Here is an 18,656-nt window from a genome sequence, read left to right on the forward strand (position 1 = left end):
TACCTATTTCATTATTTATTTAGAGTGTTATCTTCCCCTCTTCCTTCATTCCTTTCTAATTTGTTTATTTGCTTATGGTCATTTTCACGGTAAAGGGTGTAACTTTTGATTTTTTGGGTCAAAATTTCAAACCACTTAAATATGTTTCTGTTTACTGAAATCATGCATAGAAGCAACTTAAATTCCAGTAAAATAATGTTTCAAGGCTTAAACCTTTTGATTTCTAATAAAAAATTGACATTTCCATAACATTTTGGTTAAAATCTAAGAAAAATGTATTTTACATAACCTCAGAAAATTATGACATGAAAGCTGGAATACATGTGAAATCCCATTCCAAAGTAAGTCAACAGATATAAGTTAAATTTTATACCATGTTTTGCTATGTTTGTAATTGCAGTTTTGAAAATTTTTAACATCAAGTGTCATTTACAATGGAAATTTCCAAACCTTAAACATTATATTATATTAATTGGGTTCCTAAAATAATTTGAATGTCTAACTTCATGTACAAATACTACTTGATGAAAGGAACCTCCCAGCCAAGTTTTACAGAAATTGGACTTATTTTCTAGAATTGGCAATTCAAGCGATCTGTGTTTCGGAGGCTTCAGTTAACAACACAGGTGATCATAAAAGTAAAATATTTGGCTAACCACTACAAGTTGACATAAAAAAATAGGTAAAAAATATCACAATTACCAATTTTCATGCTTTGCTTAGAGTATTGAATTTCAGTTGTGACAAAAATTAAATTATCACAGCAAGTCATTTTTTTTGTTTCGGAGGCTTCATGTTAACAATTGTTAAACATTGCAGAAGTAGTTTTTTGAAAACAACAGTGTTGGGATCATCTAAGCTGTTATTTTCTTGTGTATATTGAATCAATGATTCTATGCGGCAGATATTGTAGATTTATCACATGTTAATTTTTTCACCCATTTGTTAAGTATGGTGTTTTTTGCATGTGAAGCCTCCGAAACAGGCTTTTTGGGATATCAGTATATTTTTCAAACATTAACCATAATGTCAAATTTTTTTTTATATTTATGACATTCTGCACATATCAAGTAATAATTACAATGCAGATATCAGTATGAAACACACCAATTTAGATATGCATAGATGATAATTAATCTTATTGTTGTTTCGGAGGCTTCATTTGTTTCGGAGGCTTCAATTGTTAACGGAAAGTTTGTATTGGGTCCCATTTTCAAACGGTGATATATATCTCCACGATTTAAAAACATGTGACTTGAGGATCTACTTTGCTACATTTTGATAAATAGATTTGATGAGCTCTTTTATTTATATTTGCACAAGCTTGCTGAACAGTTTGTTTCGGAGGCTTCAAAAAAGTTAACGGAAAAACGGCTCTTTGAAGTCAAGATTTTATAAAAATTTTAAAAGCTTGCAAATCGACTAATTTTTGTTACCCATTTCAAGTTAAGATAACAACTGTTATGAATCAAGAAGAAGTGAAGAAATAACCAAGAATTATGAACCAAAGCTACACCCACAAAGTTTGTTAACAATTGTTAACGGAAAATGAAGCCTCGAAGCGACAAATATTGAAGTCCGGTTCTCAAAAATACAGGGCTGTTCACAATTAAATCTAATGTGGCAGTGTTTACTGAACATATGACTGTACTTTCAGGATAAGAAAAATTATCCATGAACTAACTGAAGAAAACACAGGGTTTTACAAAAATGTTACTGTTTTTTATAGTTTTTCAAAATGGCAATATTAAGTACATTTAAGCCTGCTAAAACTGAACGCAGTAACTCCCAAAGCTGATTATGCTACCCAAGGTAGCTGCTAACTAGATGACTTATGTGGCCAAAAATCATGGAATTCTGTGGCTTTATTAGAACACTACGGATTAAAATGTTAAAAATCCAAAGTTACACCCTTTACCGTGAAAATGACCTTATATGTAATATTTTGTTATTTTAGGGCCTATATATTAGATGATCTAGTCTAGATAAAGCACTTGACAAGGAAAAATAAAAAGTGTTCATTAAATTCTTATCAGATATTTATTTATTTTCAAGTTTCTTAAGGGGGACAGGTGTAATTGACACTTTTTTGTGTAGAAAGATCATAGAAACTCTTTACATGATTCATTGTAACAGGTATAGAATTAAATGTAGAAAAACGGGTTCATTTCAAATTTTATGCATATTAATTAGCTAATTTGCATATTTAATTACCGAATATTAGCCATGTAAAAAAAGTAGCTCCACTATACAATATCCTATTGAGACACTTGAGGTGTCAAAATAAAGCTCTTGCAAAGATCTAGTGCATGAGCCTATTTCCAATAACATCAGAGGGGGTGTAGCACCTATGATTTTGGGATAAAAATGACATCTTGTGTGTACCAATTTTGGCACATTTGGTCATCTGATTTTATCAATATCCAAGAAACATTTCAAATTAGGTTCTTGCACTAGGTATTGATCTAAAGAACATGTTTACAGCCTTGTACATGTACATGTATGTACCTGCGTCTGCACAAGTCACAAAAAACAATGAAGTTAAAATAAGTTACGCTTACCGTACTATGTATTTCTGTATGTTTATACTGAGCACTCTGTATTTTTACCCAGTATTACCTGGTACCTGTAACCCACAATCTATTTCGCCATCATCCAGAAGTAACTTCTAGTGATGCTTTTAAAATAAGAGTTGTGATGTGTACCGGAAGTAATGAAAATGTTTTGCCTGCCCCAAGCTGCTTTTAAGTGACAATGTGATACATAAAAAAATAAAATACGTACATGTATACTATGATCACTGATCAGCTCTTAATAGGCGGGAATTATTCGGTTTTTGTTACTGCGCCAGTCAATAAAGTTCCAACTTATGCTTGCGTAAATTCACAAAAGCACACAAAACGCAAAGCTCAGTTCGCGTAGGTGCTGTGTCTAGCTGTGTGTACACCATTCTGAGCTATTCTGTATCAATCCACGATGTTATGAGTCCCGCCTTTTACGAGCTGATCAGAGTATAAAAGAAGTGCAACACCCAGCAACCGTTAACCTAAGCACCGGAGGAAAACTCGATTGCAGTTTTCGTGGCCGCAATTGCGTTTTTTAGGAGCAAATGCGTTTTTTCAAAAAACAATTATTATTTTTTACAAAATTGGAACCATAGAAATACTGCTAAAAAAAATATTAAAAAAATTCGGAGTTTTTTTTTTCAAAGCTGGATTAAGTTGTACATTTTAATTACTGTTACTTCTATTCAACAGCCAGGGACATAAAACATGCATTGCTGAAAAAATGATTAAATAATTAAATAATTTTGTGTGTGTGTTTTTTCGGGAAATTGCGGTTTTTAGAGTTTTTTTGGAGAATCGTTGTGCATTTTTTGGCTTCCAAAAAATGTTCTCCGCCAGTGCTTACGTTAACGGTTGTGTTTCTTTTAGCAGAAATACCGGATGTCACACCACATGGTCTACCTCATGAGGTGGATCATGGTTTCTGACCTGTGTTCACACCACATCAATCCAAACCAATCTGTTTCCACTGAGCATGAAAAACCAGTAACACTCTAAATTACATCTGTACTACAATGTAGTGCTCATCAAGGTTAAATATGGGCACATATAGCCATACATTTATAAATGATGATTTAAGATGTATCAGGTCATACATTCACCTTAGGACCAGCTGTAGCTAGTGATTTTTCCCCTTTTTTTTTTGTGTAGCAAATTTTTGAAAACAAATTTTTGTGTATCAACCAATAATATTATTATAATCCAAACATTTGTACCTTTTTAGTCCCAGCCAAGAATTGGCAAAGGGGGCTATAATAGAAATGCTAGGCTTGTGTGTGTCTGTGTATGTCTGTCCATGATGCGTCCTGATAATGCAGTATCTTTTGACACCATACTGTGTACACCATACACATGGTAAATACATGTACTGCCATTAATAATATTAAATGTACATGTACATGTATATATATATGCCGAGTCACTAGTCAGGTGCTGACTGAACAGGAGGAAACATGATTGCAGTATTTTTGGGCTGTCTACAATGTTACAAATAATATTTATTTCAAACCCGTAAAGTAAACTTTATGACCTACAAACAGTGTACTTGCCCGACTGGTGAGTGACAAAAAAAATATCTCCATCAGGATAAAGAACAAATTTTAATACAAATTTGAAACTAATAAGCCTCATATAATTTGACCTTGAAAAGGTACATTGTACAACATCATGCACAGGAGTACAATATATGAACATGCACAGTGAGCACATGTATTTTGATCATTGATTGTACTCAAATGCTATGAAGTGGTGGAAAGATTGTACATGTATACATTTGTACACAGCGTGATGTACATGTATTCGTCCCTGGAAAGTCTGCATCATTCTTTGGCATGCACATTTTTACTCAAAACAAAATTTTGAGCTGCAAAAGCTTTAGAAATACGCGATCCATGATGCAGTGATGAAGATTAGCATAAACTATGCATGTAAATGTAAACATGAGCTGTCTACATAGTAGGCCTGTAGACCAACTGTTTATTGAATTTCAGTATAAAATGGGTTTGGTAAAATATATGAATATATAATGAATGTGAATTTCATGATGTATCCACTCACAGAAATTTTTGTTATTTTTTTTCAGAAATTCCTTGAATATGAGGATGCCAATGACCAAGAAAGGAGGACAGTGCAGAGCAGATTGGAGAGCTCAGAGATGAGTCAGAAACAGATGAGTCTGAAACTGAAGAATTACACAGACCAAAGTAAGACTCTATTTTCAAGTATTTAAAAATAAATTAATATCATGGCACTTATCGAACCCGCTAAAAACCCACTAATTGATATCAGACATACTTGGTTTTTGTTGTTGTTTTGGTTTGGATTACATGTATGATGTATAGTGCATGTATTTTGTATCTAGATAGTATAGATTTTGATTTACAAGTAGGCTAAAAGTCCATCAATTTGGTAGATGATGACAGATTTAGAAGGGTTGTTTATCCTTCTTAAATACATGAAGATCTTCCTTCTTTGGAAAGAACTTGGAAAGAAATGAATGTTCATTGGCATGATTTTGCTGAAGAATATCCAATATGAGATTATGTACATTTGTGCACACACATGTATCTTGTAAGATTTCATATTGAATACTGAGCAGCATACTAGTGTACACATTTCCTTTCAAAAGTAAATGTATATTCTGAACACTGAAACATGTATCCTAATGGCAGGTATAATAGGCTTACTAAGTTGGAAACTTCATGCGCTTGTAAATTAGCAAGTTATATTATTTTCATCTGTAGAGAGGATACATTGTAACACAACACATATATTAATAGTAAAATATAATATTTGGTATACCTGTAATGGCAAGACATCCTAACATCTAATGTGAAAATAAGATGATCTTTCTCTGTCTTCTTTTAAAACCTGGTTATTACTGCGCTTATATGTCATTGCGTCAATTGGAGGGAGTTTGTTTTGGACCAAGGTAATTTTATCGAGGAAAAATACCATTCCCAACACAAATTCCAACGATCTCACGCAATGACCATAAAGCAAATGGTGCAAAGGTATTATTGTCATTTATTCCCGCCATTTTACAAATTTGTTTCATGAAAATAGCATATTGTTTTCATTAAAATTTAATGCACAAGTACATGGGCTTACTCACATGCGCTTGTTTGTGTATAGAAACAAGATGCAAACCAATCAAGATCAACAAGTAGAAAATTGTAGGCGTTCCTTGGTTGAATGTAAATTGTCATGAAAACACATATCCCAAGTGGATTTTGTTATTTTTGTAATACATTGATTGTCAGATTTATCTTGAAAATGTGAGCATACAATTTTTTGAATGCCCCTCTTGTTAATGTTATAATGATTGTGAAAAATTACGACTATATTAACAGAATACATGTATGTGTGTGTTTTCTACATGTGTATACTGGTAAAACACTTGATTACAGGCCTAAATGTACATGTACATGCACTGGATTTGAATGACATGTCCACATTCTGGATTTAATGAACATTTTATTTGACAAACATCTGTCTGTAAATTCATTGAACTTTTTAGTACCAGTACCTTGAAATAACGTATTACCTAGTTACTTACATTTTGTACTGAAAGTAAAAAATCTAAAATGTATAATTTACTGTACTGTTTATTTTCATATATTTTTGTAGTTTCCAGAAATGAATACAGGGAGTCAGAGATGAAAAAGGAATATCAGAACTTACAACAGCGACATAATGAGGTAAGATGACACAAAGCTCTGTATGTAATAAACACTGAGGAATACTTTATGTATAATATGTACATGTCCAGAAAAAGGTTAGGAAAACATGCAAAGTTGATTGATATTGATCTACTCCTGGGGATCTACTATGCACTTAAGATTACATGTATATAAGCTTTTCGACAAAATTTATTATTACCTCATATTTCTCTCAACTAGTAAATATGCAGTTATTACCATAATGTAAAATTTCCATCCAATTTTAATTTGTTATTCTTTATTCAAAATGCTGAAATAACTGTCAGGAAAGGCTGCTGTCCAATTTAGGCCAAAATAACATAGCAGAACCCATGGTATTTTTGCTATCGGAAGGGAAAGAAGAAACAAAAAATGAGAGAAGATGAACAAAGAAGTCACTTGGTACCCACATGATTCGAACCCGGACCCCTCACATGCCAAGCAGAAGATCACCAAGCAAAATTGCGCGTGTTTACCTGACATACACAACAAATTTAGCTAATTCAATTCAGGTGTAAGTTCGGACATGTGTAAAAAATACAAATATGCCAAAAAAAGTTTGAAAAAAATTAACCTATTTCCTATTATCAGATCATACATTATGGCTTTAACCTAGGGCTGCTAAGAATACGTGATTACGCACCCTGATTTTCAAAAAAAGCAAATATCTGTGATTTCCCACCAAAAATGCAAAATCTAAAAATTAAAAAAAATGCATTGGTTTTGCACACATGTCTATCTTAAATAGATTTTGAAGTGAAAGTTTTTTAAATACAACTTTTTTGGTAACTTTTTTGCAAATTTTTTAGAATCAATCACAAATGATTGCAGAACTTCGCTCGAATTTTTTTGATTATTTCAAAAATGTCAAAAATAAAACACATTTAAAGCCAAAATACGCAAATTGCGCCGCAAATAATGCAATTGCATATATAGTAGCCCTACTTTAACCCAAACCAAGTAGAACGGTCAATACTCAAATATCAGGGTCCAGAAACAAGGTGGTGATAATTTTACTCCATTTTTTTCACCAAAAGATTATGATCACTGTTTTTTTGGACCATGCACAAGATACTCCCTGTTAGGGCACAATATTTTCATGCCACAATTTTTTTGCGATTTAAAAAGAACCATCATTTTTGTGGCATTAAATTTTCATGAAATGTATGTCAACGTTCCTATACATGCAGGAATAAGACAAATTTGCAAAAATAAACATTTTTGTGAATCCATGTCACTTATAAAAGTTATGAACATTTCATGCATGCAAATATTTCATGCTTTACAGTATAATTATATACTTGGGATTGGAAATTATAAAAATACAAATTTTCATTTTTGGGAAACAATGAGACCCTTGGGAAACCAAGTTCTTAATTAATTAACTGTTTGCAAATTAGCTTGTGCTACAAAATGTAGTTTGTCATCAATTTAAAAGCCTGACTTTAAATTGCCTAATTTGGATGTAATGAATCTATTGATTATGCTTGGCTTGATAAGTTGCATTATCATCTGATGCTGCTCTGAAGAAGAATTCAGGCATGATTGTATTTTACAACTTCACTGTGTGAAACGAAATTAGTAATGTCGTTATGGTTTCAATATAATTAATTAGAAAATGTGATGAATATAAGCTAACAAAATGAGCTTGACTTATATTAATCGCATATTTTAATCAATTTTACAAGTCTGTAGCAAATATAATTCATTTTTCATTGAATAATTAAAATGTTTAAAAATAATAAATATAACTAAAAAAATTGCTTCTCTTGCAAAATGACCAAAATTATGAATTTGGTTGGTTATGAAAATAGAGACCTGTACAATTTGCTGTGATAAATGCAATTAGATATATTTTTTTATTAAATAATTAAAATGTTTAAAAAATGATAAATAAGTAATACGTTAAAGATTTGAAAAACAAAAACGCTTCTCCTGCAGAATTACCAAAATGCAATATGGTCATTTTCACAGTAAAGGGTGTAACTTTTGATTTTTAGGGTCAAAATTTCAAACCACTTAAATATGTTTCTGTTTACTGAAATCATGCATAGAAGCAACTTAAATTCCAGTAAAATAATGTTTCAAGGCTTAAACCTTTTGATTTCTAATAAAAAATTGACATTTCCATAACATTTTGGTTAAAATCTAAGAAAAAATGTATTTTACATAACCTCAGAAAATTATGACATGAAAGCTGGAATACATGTGAAATCCCATTTCAAAGTAAGTCAACAGATATAAGTTAAATTTTATACCATGTTTTGCTATGTTTGTAATTGCAGTTTTGAAAATTGTTAACATCAAGTGTCATTTACAATGGAAATTTCCAAACCTTAAACATATTTTTTAAGTTTTAATTGGGTTCCTAAAATAATTTGAATGTCTAACTTCATGTACAAATACTACTTGATGAAAGGAATCTCCCAGCCAAGTTTCACAGAAATTGGAGTTATTTTTAGAATTGGCAATTCAAGCAATTTGTGTTTGGAGGCTTCAGTTAACAACACAGGTGATCATAAAAGTAAAATATTTGGCTAACTACTACAAGTTGACATAAAAAATAGGTAAAAAATATCACAATTACCAATTTTCATGCTTTGCTTCTAAGTATTGAATTTCAGTTGTGACAAAAATTAAATTATCACAGCAAGTCATTTTTTTTTGTTTGGAGGCTTCATGTTAACAATTGTTAAACATTGCAGAAGTAGTTTTTTGAAAACAACAGTGTTGGGATCATCTAAGCTGTTATTTTCTTGTGTGTATTGAATCAATGATTCTATGCGGCAGATATTGTAGATTTATCACATGTTAATTTTTTCACCCATTTGTTTAGTATGGTGTTTTTTGCATGTGAAGCCTCCGAAACAGGCTTTTATGGGTATCAGTATATTTTTCAAACATTAACCATAATGTCAATTTTTTTTTTAATTTATGACATTCTGCATGTATCAATTAATAATTACAATGCAGATATCACTATGAAACACACTAATTTAGATATGCATAGATGATAATTAATCTTATTGTTGTTTCGGAGGCTTCATTTGTTTCGGAGGCTTCAATTGTTAACGGAAAGTTTGTATTGGGTCCCATTTTCAAACGGTGATATATATCTCCACGATTTAAAAACATGTGACTTGAGGATCTACTTTGCTACATTTTGATAAATAGATTGGATGAGCTCTTTTATTTATATTTGCACAAGCTTGCTGAACAGTTTGTTTGGAGGCTTCAAAAAGTTAACGGAAAAACGGCTCTTTGAAGTCAAGATTTTATAAAAATTTTAAAAGCTTGCAAATCGACTAATTTTTGTTACCCATTTCAAGTTAAGATAACAACTGTTATGAATCAAGAAGAAGTGAAGAAATAACCAAGAATTATGAACCAAAGCTACACCCACAAAGTTTGTTAACAATTGTTAACGGAAAATGAAGCCTCGAAGCGACAAATATCAAGTCCGGTTCTCAAAAATACAGGGCTGTTCACAATTAAATCTAATGTGGCAGTGTTTACTGAACATATGACTGTACTTTCAGGATAAGAAAAATTATCCATGAACTAACTGAAGAAAACACAGGTTTTACAAAAATGTTACTGTTTTTTATAGTTTTTTCAAAATGGCAATATTAAGTACATTTAAGCCTGCTAAAACTGAACGCAGTAACTCCCAAAGCTGATTATGCTACCCAAGGTAGCTGCTAACTAGATGACTTATGTGGCCAAAAATCATGGAATTCTGTGGCTTTATTAGAACACTACGGATTAAAATGTTAAAAATCCAAAGTTACACCCTTTACCGTGAAAATGACCATATACAACTTTCTTGCACTAACGCTACGGCATGTACATGTCGGGTGTGATTTGCCCGGATTTTACGTTTTTTTAACAATTTTCCCAGATTTTTAACAGTTATTATATAATAATTAATATTTTCAAATCAAAATAGTGTCCGTGTACCTCTGATAGCATTACATGTCGCAATAAACAACTGGGAAATGAGATTAATGATGCTTAAAGGGTCATGTGAATGTATGTTTTAAAATTTCGTGCAATATTGTTATCTTTAAATGTTAATTTGATTAAGTCAATCAATCAATCATTTATCGAGTTTCTTGGACAATATAAACCAAATGAAATGTTTGATATGGCCATTTAAGTATTCTCAGCCGTGTTGTGCTTCATTGTGTTACAAATATACCGTATTAAAAAGAATCACTTTATTAAAATCAAAGGTAAATTAAACTTTGAAACTTGGAACAGTCCATTTATAAAACAAATAATTTTATTTACTTAAAAAATAATAATTCATGTGGCTCAATACATTGCAATGTATATGAATGGAATGATAAGCAGTACATTCTTTTCAGCACGAAACAATGGGTTCATTATTAGATATTCATAACCTCATTACATGCGATACATACTATCCACTCATTTTTATTTATTTGTCAAAATGCAAACGCTGAACGCGGTTACTAATATTCGACAGTGGACCTCCGCGCCGTTAGCGTAAATATTCGTAACCTCCGCGCGCACCATGTACGTCGAACAAATTGCGAGAGCGCTGGCTGCTGTATTTGGATTGCGCGCTACCATATTTTCACAGATTGTGATTTCAACTGATTTGCACTATGTTATTGGTTGTCCTGGTTTTAGCCCGATTGATTTTTGGAAAAGCAAATTGTAAAAATTTTTATTTTTGAGGAAAATTATGTGTTATTTTGTAAAGTGAAGAGATGATATTCCTTGGTTCCAAAGGCAAAATGCTTATATTTTTCACAATGCCCTCCAAATAACCAATGTGCAGTTATTAGCCTCTAACCATGTCTGGAATACTGGAGGAACGGGAAAGGGACAGAAATTTAAGGAAAAAAATTCCATTGTCAACAAAAATGCAATTAAAAACATGAACACATAGAAACATACGCAATTAATAGTGTACAATACATTAAGGGCTCATATTGAAATACCCTACCACGTTTTCACACAGAAAGAAGGCAGGATTCCCCTTGCTAAGCGTGCGCCTTAGGAAATCTCGGTCAGGAAAGCACGCTCCTAATTTAAGTCAGTGAAGGGGCTAATTGCAGTGTTATAATGACACAGGAAAGCTGCAGGATGGCGCACACCTTCCTGTGTAAGGGAATTTCAAAAAGAGCCCTAAAAAGAGAATGTTTTTTATTAAATGTATTGACTACATGAAAAGATTATTCATGAAAATCTGTATGGATTTAGAATCCAATCACATGATATGTAGAGTTGATGAACATCCTGTTTACGATTTTGAGTTTACGAGTTTGACCTGCCTGCTGTATTATATTATAAGCTTCTCACATCAAAACCGCTAGAGCAATACAACTCAAAATTTGGAAACATATTATTTTAATGGTAGGCCTTAATAGAAAGCAGTACATGAAAAAATCAGACCATGCCTCTTTAAACTCAATATTGGCATTGTTTATAACTTTATGGATATGGATTGATATGGTTTAATGCTGATGTAGCATGCATGATGAAGATGTTTAATTCAAGTATCAACCTGGCCTGAAGTAGGCCTGTGTGTATTTAGGTGACCAGTTTGTTCTGCATCAGTCTTTGCAATTTGATCAACCCAGCATCAGGCTCGGCATGTAGATCAGGCCCTGCTGTACAAAAATGTATGATCATGTACAGGAAAAAACACAGAGTATTAACACATGCTTGCTTTCAATTTATTATTTATTTATTTTTCATCAACTTATTAATTTTCATTTAAAATGGTATGTGAATAGCAAATTTGATAGTCAAGTGCTTCTTGAACAAAAAGAAACTTGGGTTTTTAATTGATATTTTAAATGAAAGTAAAAATCACCATGGCATACACTAATGTACAGCTATATGCAAAACTATGGACAATATAATAGCAATATAAGCCAATGGGAAATATCATTAAACCAAATGTCACACAATTCCTTAAGTATTGTATAAATTACTTTTTGCAGCATAAATTCGTTTTTACTTGTACAAAATTCAAATATAACATATGACATCGGATTCACTGTCCTTGAGATGTTTTAATTTTAATAATAGTGTTTACATCCACTGCACGTTCTCATCAATGCATTTTGTTATATTTGTTAAATCCCAGGAGTTATACTAGTTTTTTCTTTTTTTTGATTGTTTTTATTTTGTAAACTTGAAATATAGTTATCCCGAATGAAAATGATCAATTGTATTTAGGATGTAAGTGTACATACATTGTATAATTATTTTACTATTTGGTAATCCGCACTCTGCTGATTTAGCACTGTTAACAATGTAAACACAGAAGTTGGGTTCTGATTGGCCGATTGAATCACATCATCATCACATCGGCACCTTGTTCGCCGAACAAGCTGCGTAGCGTAGCATGACCCCGGAGTGACGTAGGAGTGACCTAGTCCTTATTACACGATAATCAGGAAGAGGGGTATATGCGAAAGGTCCTTGCCGAATAGTATAGTATCACATGAACATTGACAAGATTTTTTTTTGTCATTGTTTATTATTTGCATGTAGGGCTTGTGAAAATTGACATTGAACTTACTACAACTGATTTGCAACTGATAACAAGATTTTTTTTGTCATTGTTTATAATTTGTTTATTTGCATGTTGGGCGATTTGATAAAAAATGATGTGATTTTTCATGAAATTGAAATTGACCCATTTGTATCTTACAGCAAAAAGAAGTGTTTATGAGCATGAACCTATTGTGAATCCTTGTTTCTCAAAACTCACAAAATGTTCATACATGCAAAGATTTTATACTTCACACTATCCCTGGAGTATGTACATGTACTTGACTTTTCCTGTATTGCTCTGCTCTCTCCAGCACCACTTTGCTATGTTATGCATTTTACTCTGACCATAGACACTAGAGTCTGTGCTCTGACTAAAACACCCTCAATCAACAGGTTAACCAATGATTATAACAACATAACACAAATCAGGAAAATACTATTACATTAGAACAAATCATGGTGCTAAGGGTGGTGTGATTGGGGAATTTACCTCACCCCTTCTGACATAGGCTTTTTAAAAATTGTTATTTGTCCCACAATTTTCCCAAAAAAACACATTTAACAAAAAAGAATTGGCTATTTACATGTAGGGCAAAAAATGCGGGCAAATTTTCAAATTTAAAAATGTCAATTTTCAAAAATTGGAATTCCTTCGCTTTTCTCCCTAGCTCTAGTTAGAGCCATGTCAATAGCAGAACCAGTCAAGCATAAATAGCTACATGTAGTAGCAGGGATATGCCAGTAGTAACCCACCTTGGTCTGGGGCGGACATTTTAAAAATGAATTTTGAAGAGCAGCAATGACATCACTTGCATTACATTCCAGATGTTAAATCTACATCATATGCAAAATTTGAGGAAATTCAGACGAGTCCGTTTTATTTTAGGGCCATTTGTCTATAACTGGTCTTTACATGTAGCCCTATGGAGAGAGTGCCCGTTTAAGGGCGCTATAACCCCCATTTTAGGAACAAAAATGAGATTTTAAAAAAATGGACTCTGCAAATTTTCTAAAATTTTCAGAGTATGTAGTATGAACATGTAGAAATATAATCAAGTACAAATGTAGTTGCCCTACCTGCTCTTCTCTGAAAAAATAAAAAGTGCTACACCTCAATGATAATGAAACCTATTAACCCTCCACAGGCATGCCGGTTTTTACTCATGCTCATCATCACTTGCTGAAGCACTTGATGTTTGCGTTTGTGTATGCAATTGGAACATTTCTTTCTGAGCGGACCGGGCCAGTTCTGTTTTCTCCCATGCCCCCATTTCCTTTCTTACTTTAAATAGCTGTTAAAGACTACTTAGGGAGTGTTCATAAATACTTTGGTTGGGGGGGCTGGAAAATATGTAGGGGGGTCATAAAATTTTAGGAGTTCTGAATAGGGGGTTAAAAAAGTTTTGGGTGTATGAACAGGGGGTTAAAAAGTTTTTGGGCATGGAGAGGGGGGGGGGGTGTAAAAACTTTAGCAACATTATAGTCCTGAAGCAAAAAATATAAAATAGCCTGAAAATTTTTCGCCCGCTACGCGCGCAAATGTTCAAGTAATACCAGTACAAAAGTTCATTCCAGATAAGGGTATTTGATCAGGTCCTTTATGTATTTTGACAAGTCATTCAATAGTCAAAGATATATATAAGTATGAAGTGTTAAAAATTGTCTTGTTGTCTATAACTTAATTTTGAGGCTTGTGTCAGTTCCTTCTGGTCTGCTCTTTAAATCACTAAAAAGCTGCAATATCTTTGCTCTTCTTTAGTGTTGACAATTTTTACAATGTTTCGTGCAGTACAGATTATTAATTTATTATCACTAAAATATACAACTAAATCATGTTGCATTACAATCATAGGTGGAGGAAGCTTGTAGAACCGGGGTACATGTTTCCACCCCACCTAATTTTTCCATGGGGGACATCCCCCTCAAAATCCTATAGGAGAAAAAAAAATAATTGCCCTATGCCACTTTTTTAGCACATCGAAAAGCACCGTGTTTCGGGCCCAAATAGGGTAAAATTGCAAAATTTTGTGCTGCGCGATCACGCGAACTGGCCCATCAAATAGTAAAACACACAATTTTGGCAGTAGTGTAGCCAGGGGAGAAAGTTCCCCCATGACAAAGATGAAAGAAAATGTTCCCCTGATAAAAAATGAAAGATCAAATCTGGAGGGCAAAGGAGCCCCTTTTCCCAAATTCATCCCGATCATGGGCCAAAATAGTTTAAAATACAAAACGTTTTGCTGCTGTAAAGCACATTGTCACTAATAAAGGCATTTTCATCCCCATCATGGGCGAAAATAGTGTAAAATACAAATTTTTTTGCACGCTACGCGCACACATCATCCCAATAATGCCTTTTTTTAAGCTCAAATACATGAAATGCTCAAATACAGTCTCTTTAAAAGACTTCTACAAACAAAACCGGTATATGTATTTGCAACTGCAATCTTTTTGTCAAATGTGCCCCCGAAATTTTATTTTGCCCCCTCCCAAGTTCTGGTAAAACCAGAACAAAATATACTCGTCCCCAACCCCCTAAATTTCAATGCTTCCATTGCCACTGATTCCAATCATAAATGGATGTTTTTTTTAATACTGGGTTGCATAAAACATACATGAGCTACTTGATAAAATGATAAAACATTTCCACAATTTCACATATTTTATATCAATGACATGGATGTACAATTTCATTGCACTATACAAATTTTAGTATCATTAATATATCCTTTGATGTAGAATGGTACATTAAAATGGGGGGGGGGGGGTCAAAATAGTTTTGAACCTAATATGAGGGGGGGGGGGGTCAAAAAAGTTTTAGGTCCATTAAGAGGGGGGGTCAAAAAGTTTTGGGTTCACGAAGAGGGGGGTTAAAAAAATTTAGACACAAAAAAAAATATTTTCCAGCCCCCCCCCCACCAAAGTATTTATGAACACTCCCTTAAAAACATATAATATGAAGCAAATTATGATCTTTAGTTGACTAGCATGCAATAGACATTGTTGAGGTCAGCATTAACACATAAATTAATCAACTTCTTTGTTTTTGTTTTTTGTTTTCTTGTAAAGGTTCTTCATAAATACATGGAATATGTGGAGAAGATCAAGATGCAGGGGCAACCTCAAGACACTGTTGGCAGCCCAAGGTTATTCAAGTGAGTCTTGTAGAAATTATAGAAATCAGTATTATGTAATGAATAGTCATCTTATTCTTGTTCTTGATGAGGGAGTCTGATTGGTTGAGAACAAGTCACATACTACCGTATTCATTCTAATAAGCGCCCAGGGCGCTTAACAAAGTCATTTTGGGTGGACGCTTATTTTTTACCTCGTTTACCTAATTTTATCGTAAGGGGCGTTTATTAGACACAAATTTAAGTATGTTATTAAAGGGTACTGAGACGTTCTAATAAATTTTGATGCAGAAAATGTTTTGCAAGTTTACGCAGGACTTGTAGTCCTGCAGCTATTTCACTGTATCGATATCTATAGTAACTTCAACATGAATGGTACCCTTTAGCAAATTGAAAATACCCTGGGTGGGCGCTTATTGGGGCATGGGCGCTTTTTTGGAATGAATACGGTAGTCCAAAACATGGCAGTTGTCAGTTTGGGAAAAAGGTGGACAAAAGTAAATGCCAATCGTACAAACCTATTTATTATGATATGAACAAGGTTCATCAAGATAGAATGTTTGATGTGATCATTGTATGCGCTCAATTCTAATATTGAATCCCAGATTCATTTTTGTAAAACAAGTAGATTTTTACAGTTAACCCAAAAGAAAATAATAATGTTAAGATTTGTGAAAGAATACCTTAGGGACTGTTCACAAACACTTCTAATGGGGGGGCTGATGCAAAAAGAAGGGGGGGCATGAAAATTTTTATCCCTCTGAAGGGGGTCCTTAATATGAAAAATATTTCTATGGGGTCAACTGACGTTCATTTTTGATGGCCAAAAAGGGGGCCCTGAAAATAATTTTGGGTCCAAAAGGGGCCCTGAAAAAAATATGTGATTTTTTTTCTATTTGCATCAGGCCACCCTGTTACAAGTGTTTGTGAACAGTCCCTTTTTATCACTCTTGCAAGTTCCCTGCTACATTTGTAGCTTCACCCTTACCCTATCTTGATCCCAAATTTAAAAGAAACCCTAACAGCCTTTAAATGATTTTGAGACTAACACATAACCAGTGCAGCTAGGTATTATCATTTTCGGTCTGTAAATCGTTTTTTAGAAAGTAGTCTTCTATCAAAAATGTTACTTTAGAAAAAAAAATTTACAATGTGATAATCATCTTTTTGTGAAGTGCAACTTATAACAAGTTTGTATCATCATTGGGAAGATGATATAAACATTTAATAAAAGAAATAAGTGGAGTTAAAAAAACCAGTCTTTGTTCATAATATGTATAATTTTGTTTGTTGCTAAAGTTTAAGAAGTTGTAACCAATATTGACCCAAAATATAAATTTGTAATATGCAACCTATCCATTTTGTTTATTTATAAATCAATTGGTGTTGAGAAACATTTGAGACATAAAATTATGTGACTCAACTGCTTTAATTTCTGGTATGGTATACCCAGCATTCAAAATAAGCCCTAACGCAGTGTAATTTGCACCAGAATTTGTTGCAATACAACTTTAAGAGTGTGGTGCAAAATTGGGATACTACAATGTACTGACTTCATGTGTTGATTATCTGAGACTGCATTTCAAATTGCCCTGCGTCAGGTGAAATTGCACCACAACTTTCAAAATGGGTGCAAAAGTGAACCCAAGGTAAAAAATTAATTTGAAGACGGGTATACCATGTACACCTAAAGCTCATTTAACTTTTAGCGTTTAGAAACAATGCATATATTAGTTGTAGACAAAATTTTAAAGTTTGATATATACTAAAGTTGCAAACAAGTCAAAGCATAGGATTTAAATTAAACCATGCTTACTACTGCCAATACAGTGCTGTAAATAAAGTTTTAACCAAATCATATTGCATATTTCTTTTTGTTTTTCTGTTTTGCAGATCTCTTTATTTCCTTCCATGCCTTGCCATGATATGAGAAACCCCTGTGTGGAGTAGATGCATATTTCTAACACGTCCACTTGTCACATAGATAATCTCATCTTTATGAACACATCCCACAATGTTAGGATAACATGGCAATCTGATGTCAACATTTCTTATGATCATTATGTTCCCATGCATAAAGTTTATGGTTGTCTTTACAAATTTTGCTCTTCTTTTAAAGCTGTTTACATGGATATAATTAATAGTTATTCTTTAGGCTTTAACTTGAAGCTACAGAAAGCCCAAAGAATAACTATTAATTATATCCATGTAAACAGCTCTAAAACATCAGTAACACGAATATTAGCTTTAAGACTAATGACAAATTAGTTTGCTTTTTGTGACCTTTAGTGTCATATTTAGTCATTACTTTTTATAGTGAAGTCATAATGGAATGTTTAGGGTAGTGTTTCTGATACTTTTAGAGACCTTTAATTCCTATTTCAACATAATAGGTGCAAAATACTCACTTTTATGCATTTTTTTAATTCACCTGTAAAGGAGAATTATCAACAACAACAAAAATGGTGACCAGCCAATGAATAAACAGGATTAAAACAAACAACCTTGTGATTACAAAATGAAGCTTTTGCTACTGCCCAACTTTGACTGAAAAGCAGCATCTTCTTTTCTTGGCATTGGTCTATATAGCAAAAAAAAACCCTTCAATTACATTTGATAAAAATGGAATAAAATTAGAATCAAATCAAAATAAATGAAACCAACAAAAGCAAAGAATCAACAATTGGCCTGTGTACAAGATGAGGTTATCTATACAG

At 32.9% G+C, this 18,656-nt stretch overlaps 1 protein-coding gene across 1 annotated transcript in view; it reads left to right on the plus strand.

The window, feature by feature from the left end:
* Positions 1–18,656, plus strand: part of LOC140161161 (C-Jun-amino-terminal kinase-interacting protein 4-like) — a 71,397-nt gene that overhangs the window by 2,202 nt on the left and 50,539 nt on the right. Inside the window, 3 exon segments of the mRNA XM_072184594.1 lie at positions 4,648–4,768; positions 6,195–6,265; positions 15,875–15,960. Of these exon segments, the coding sequence (XP_072040695.1) occupies positions 4,648–4,768; positions 6,195–6,265; positions 15,875–15,960 (278 nt within the window).

The sequence above is a fragment of the Amphiura filiformis genome, chromosome 9 (genome assembly GCF_039555335.1).
Source record: "Amphiura filiformis chromosome 9, Afil_fr2py, whole genome shotgun sequence".
In the NCBI taxonomy this organism is placed as follows: Eukaryota; Metazoa; Echinodermata; class Ophiuroidea; order Amphilepidida; family Amphiuridae; genus Amphiura; species Amphiura filiformis.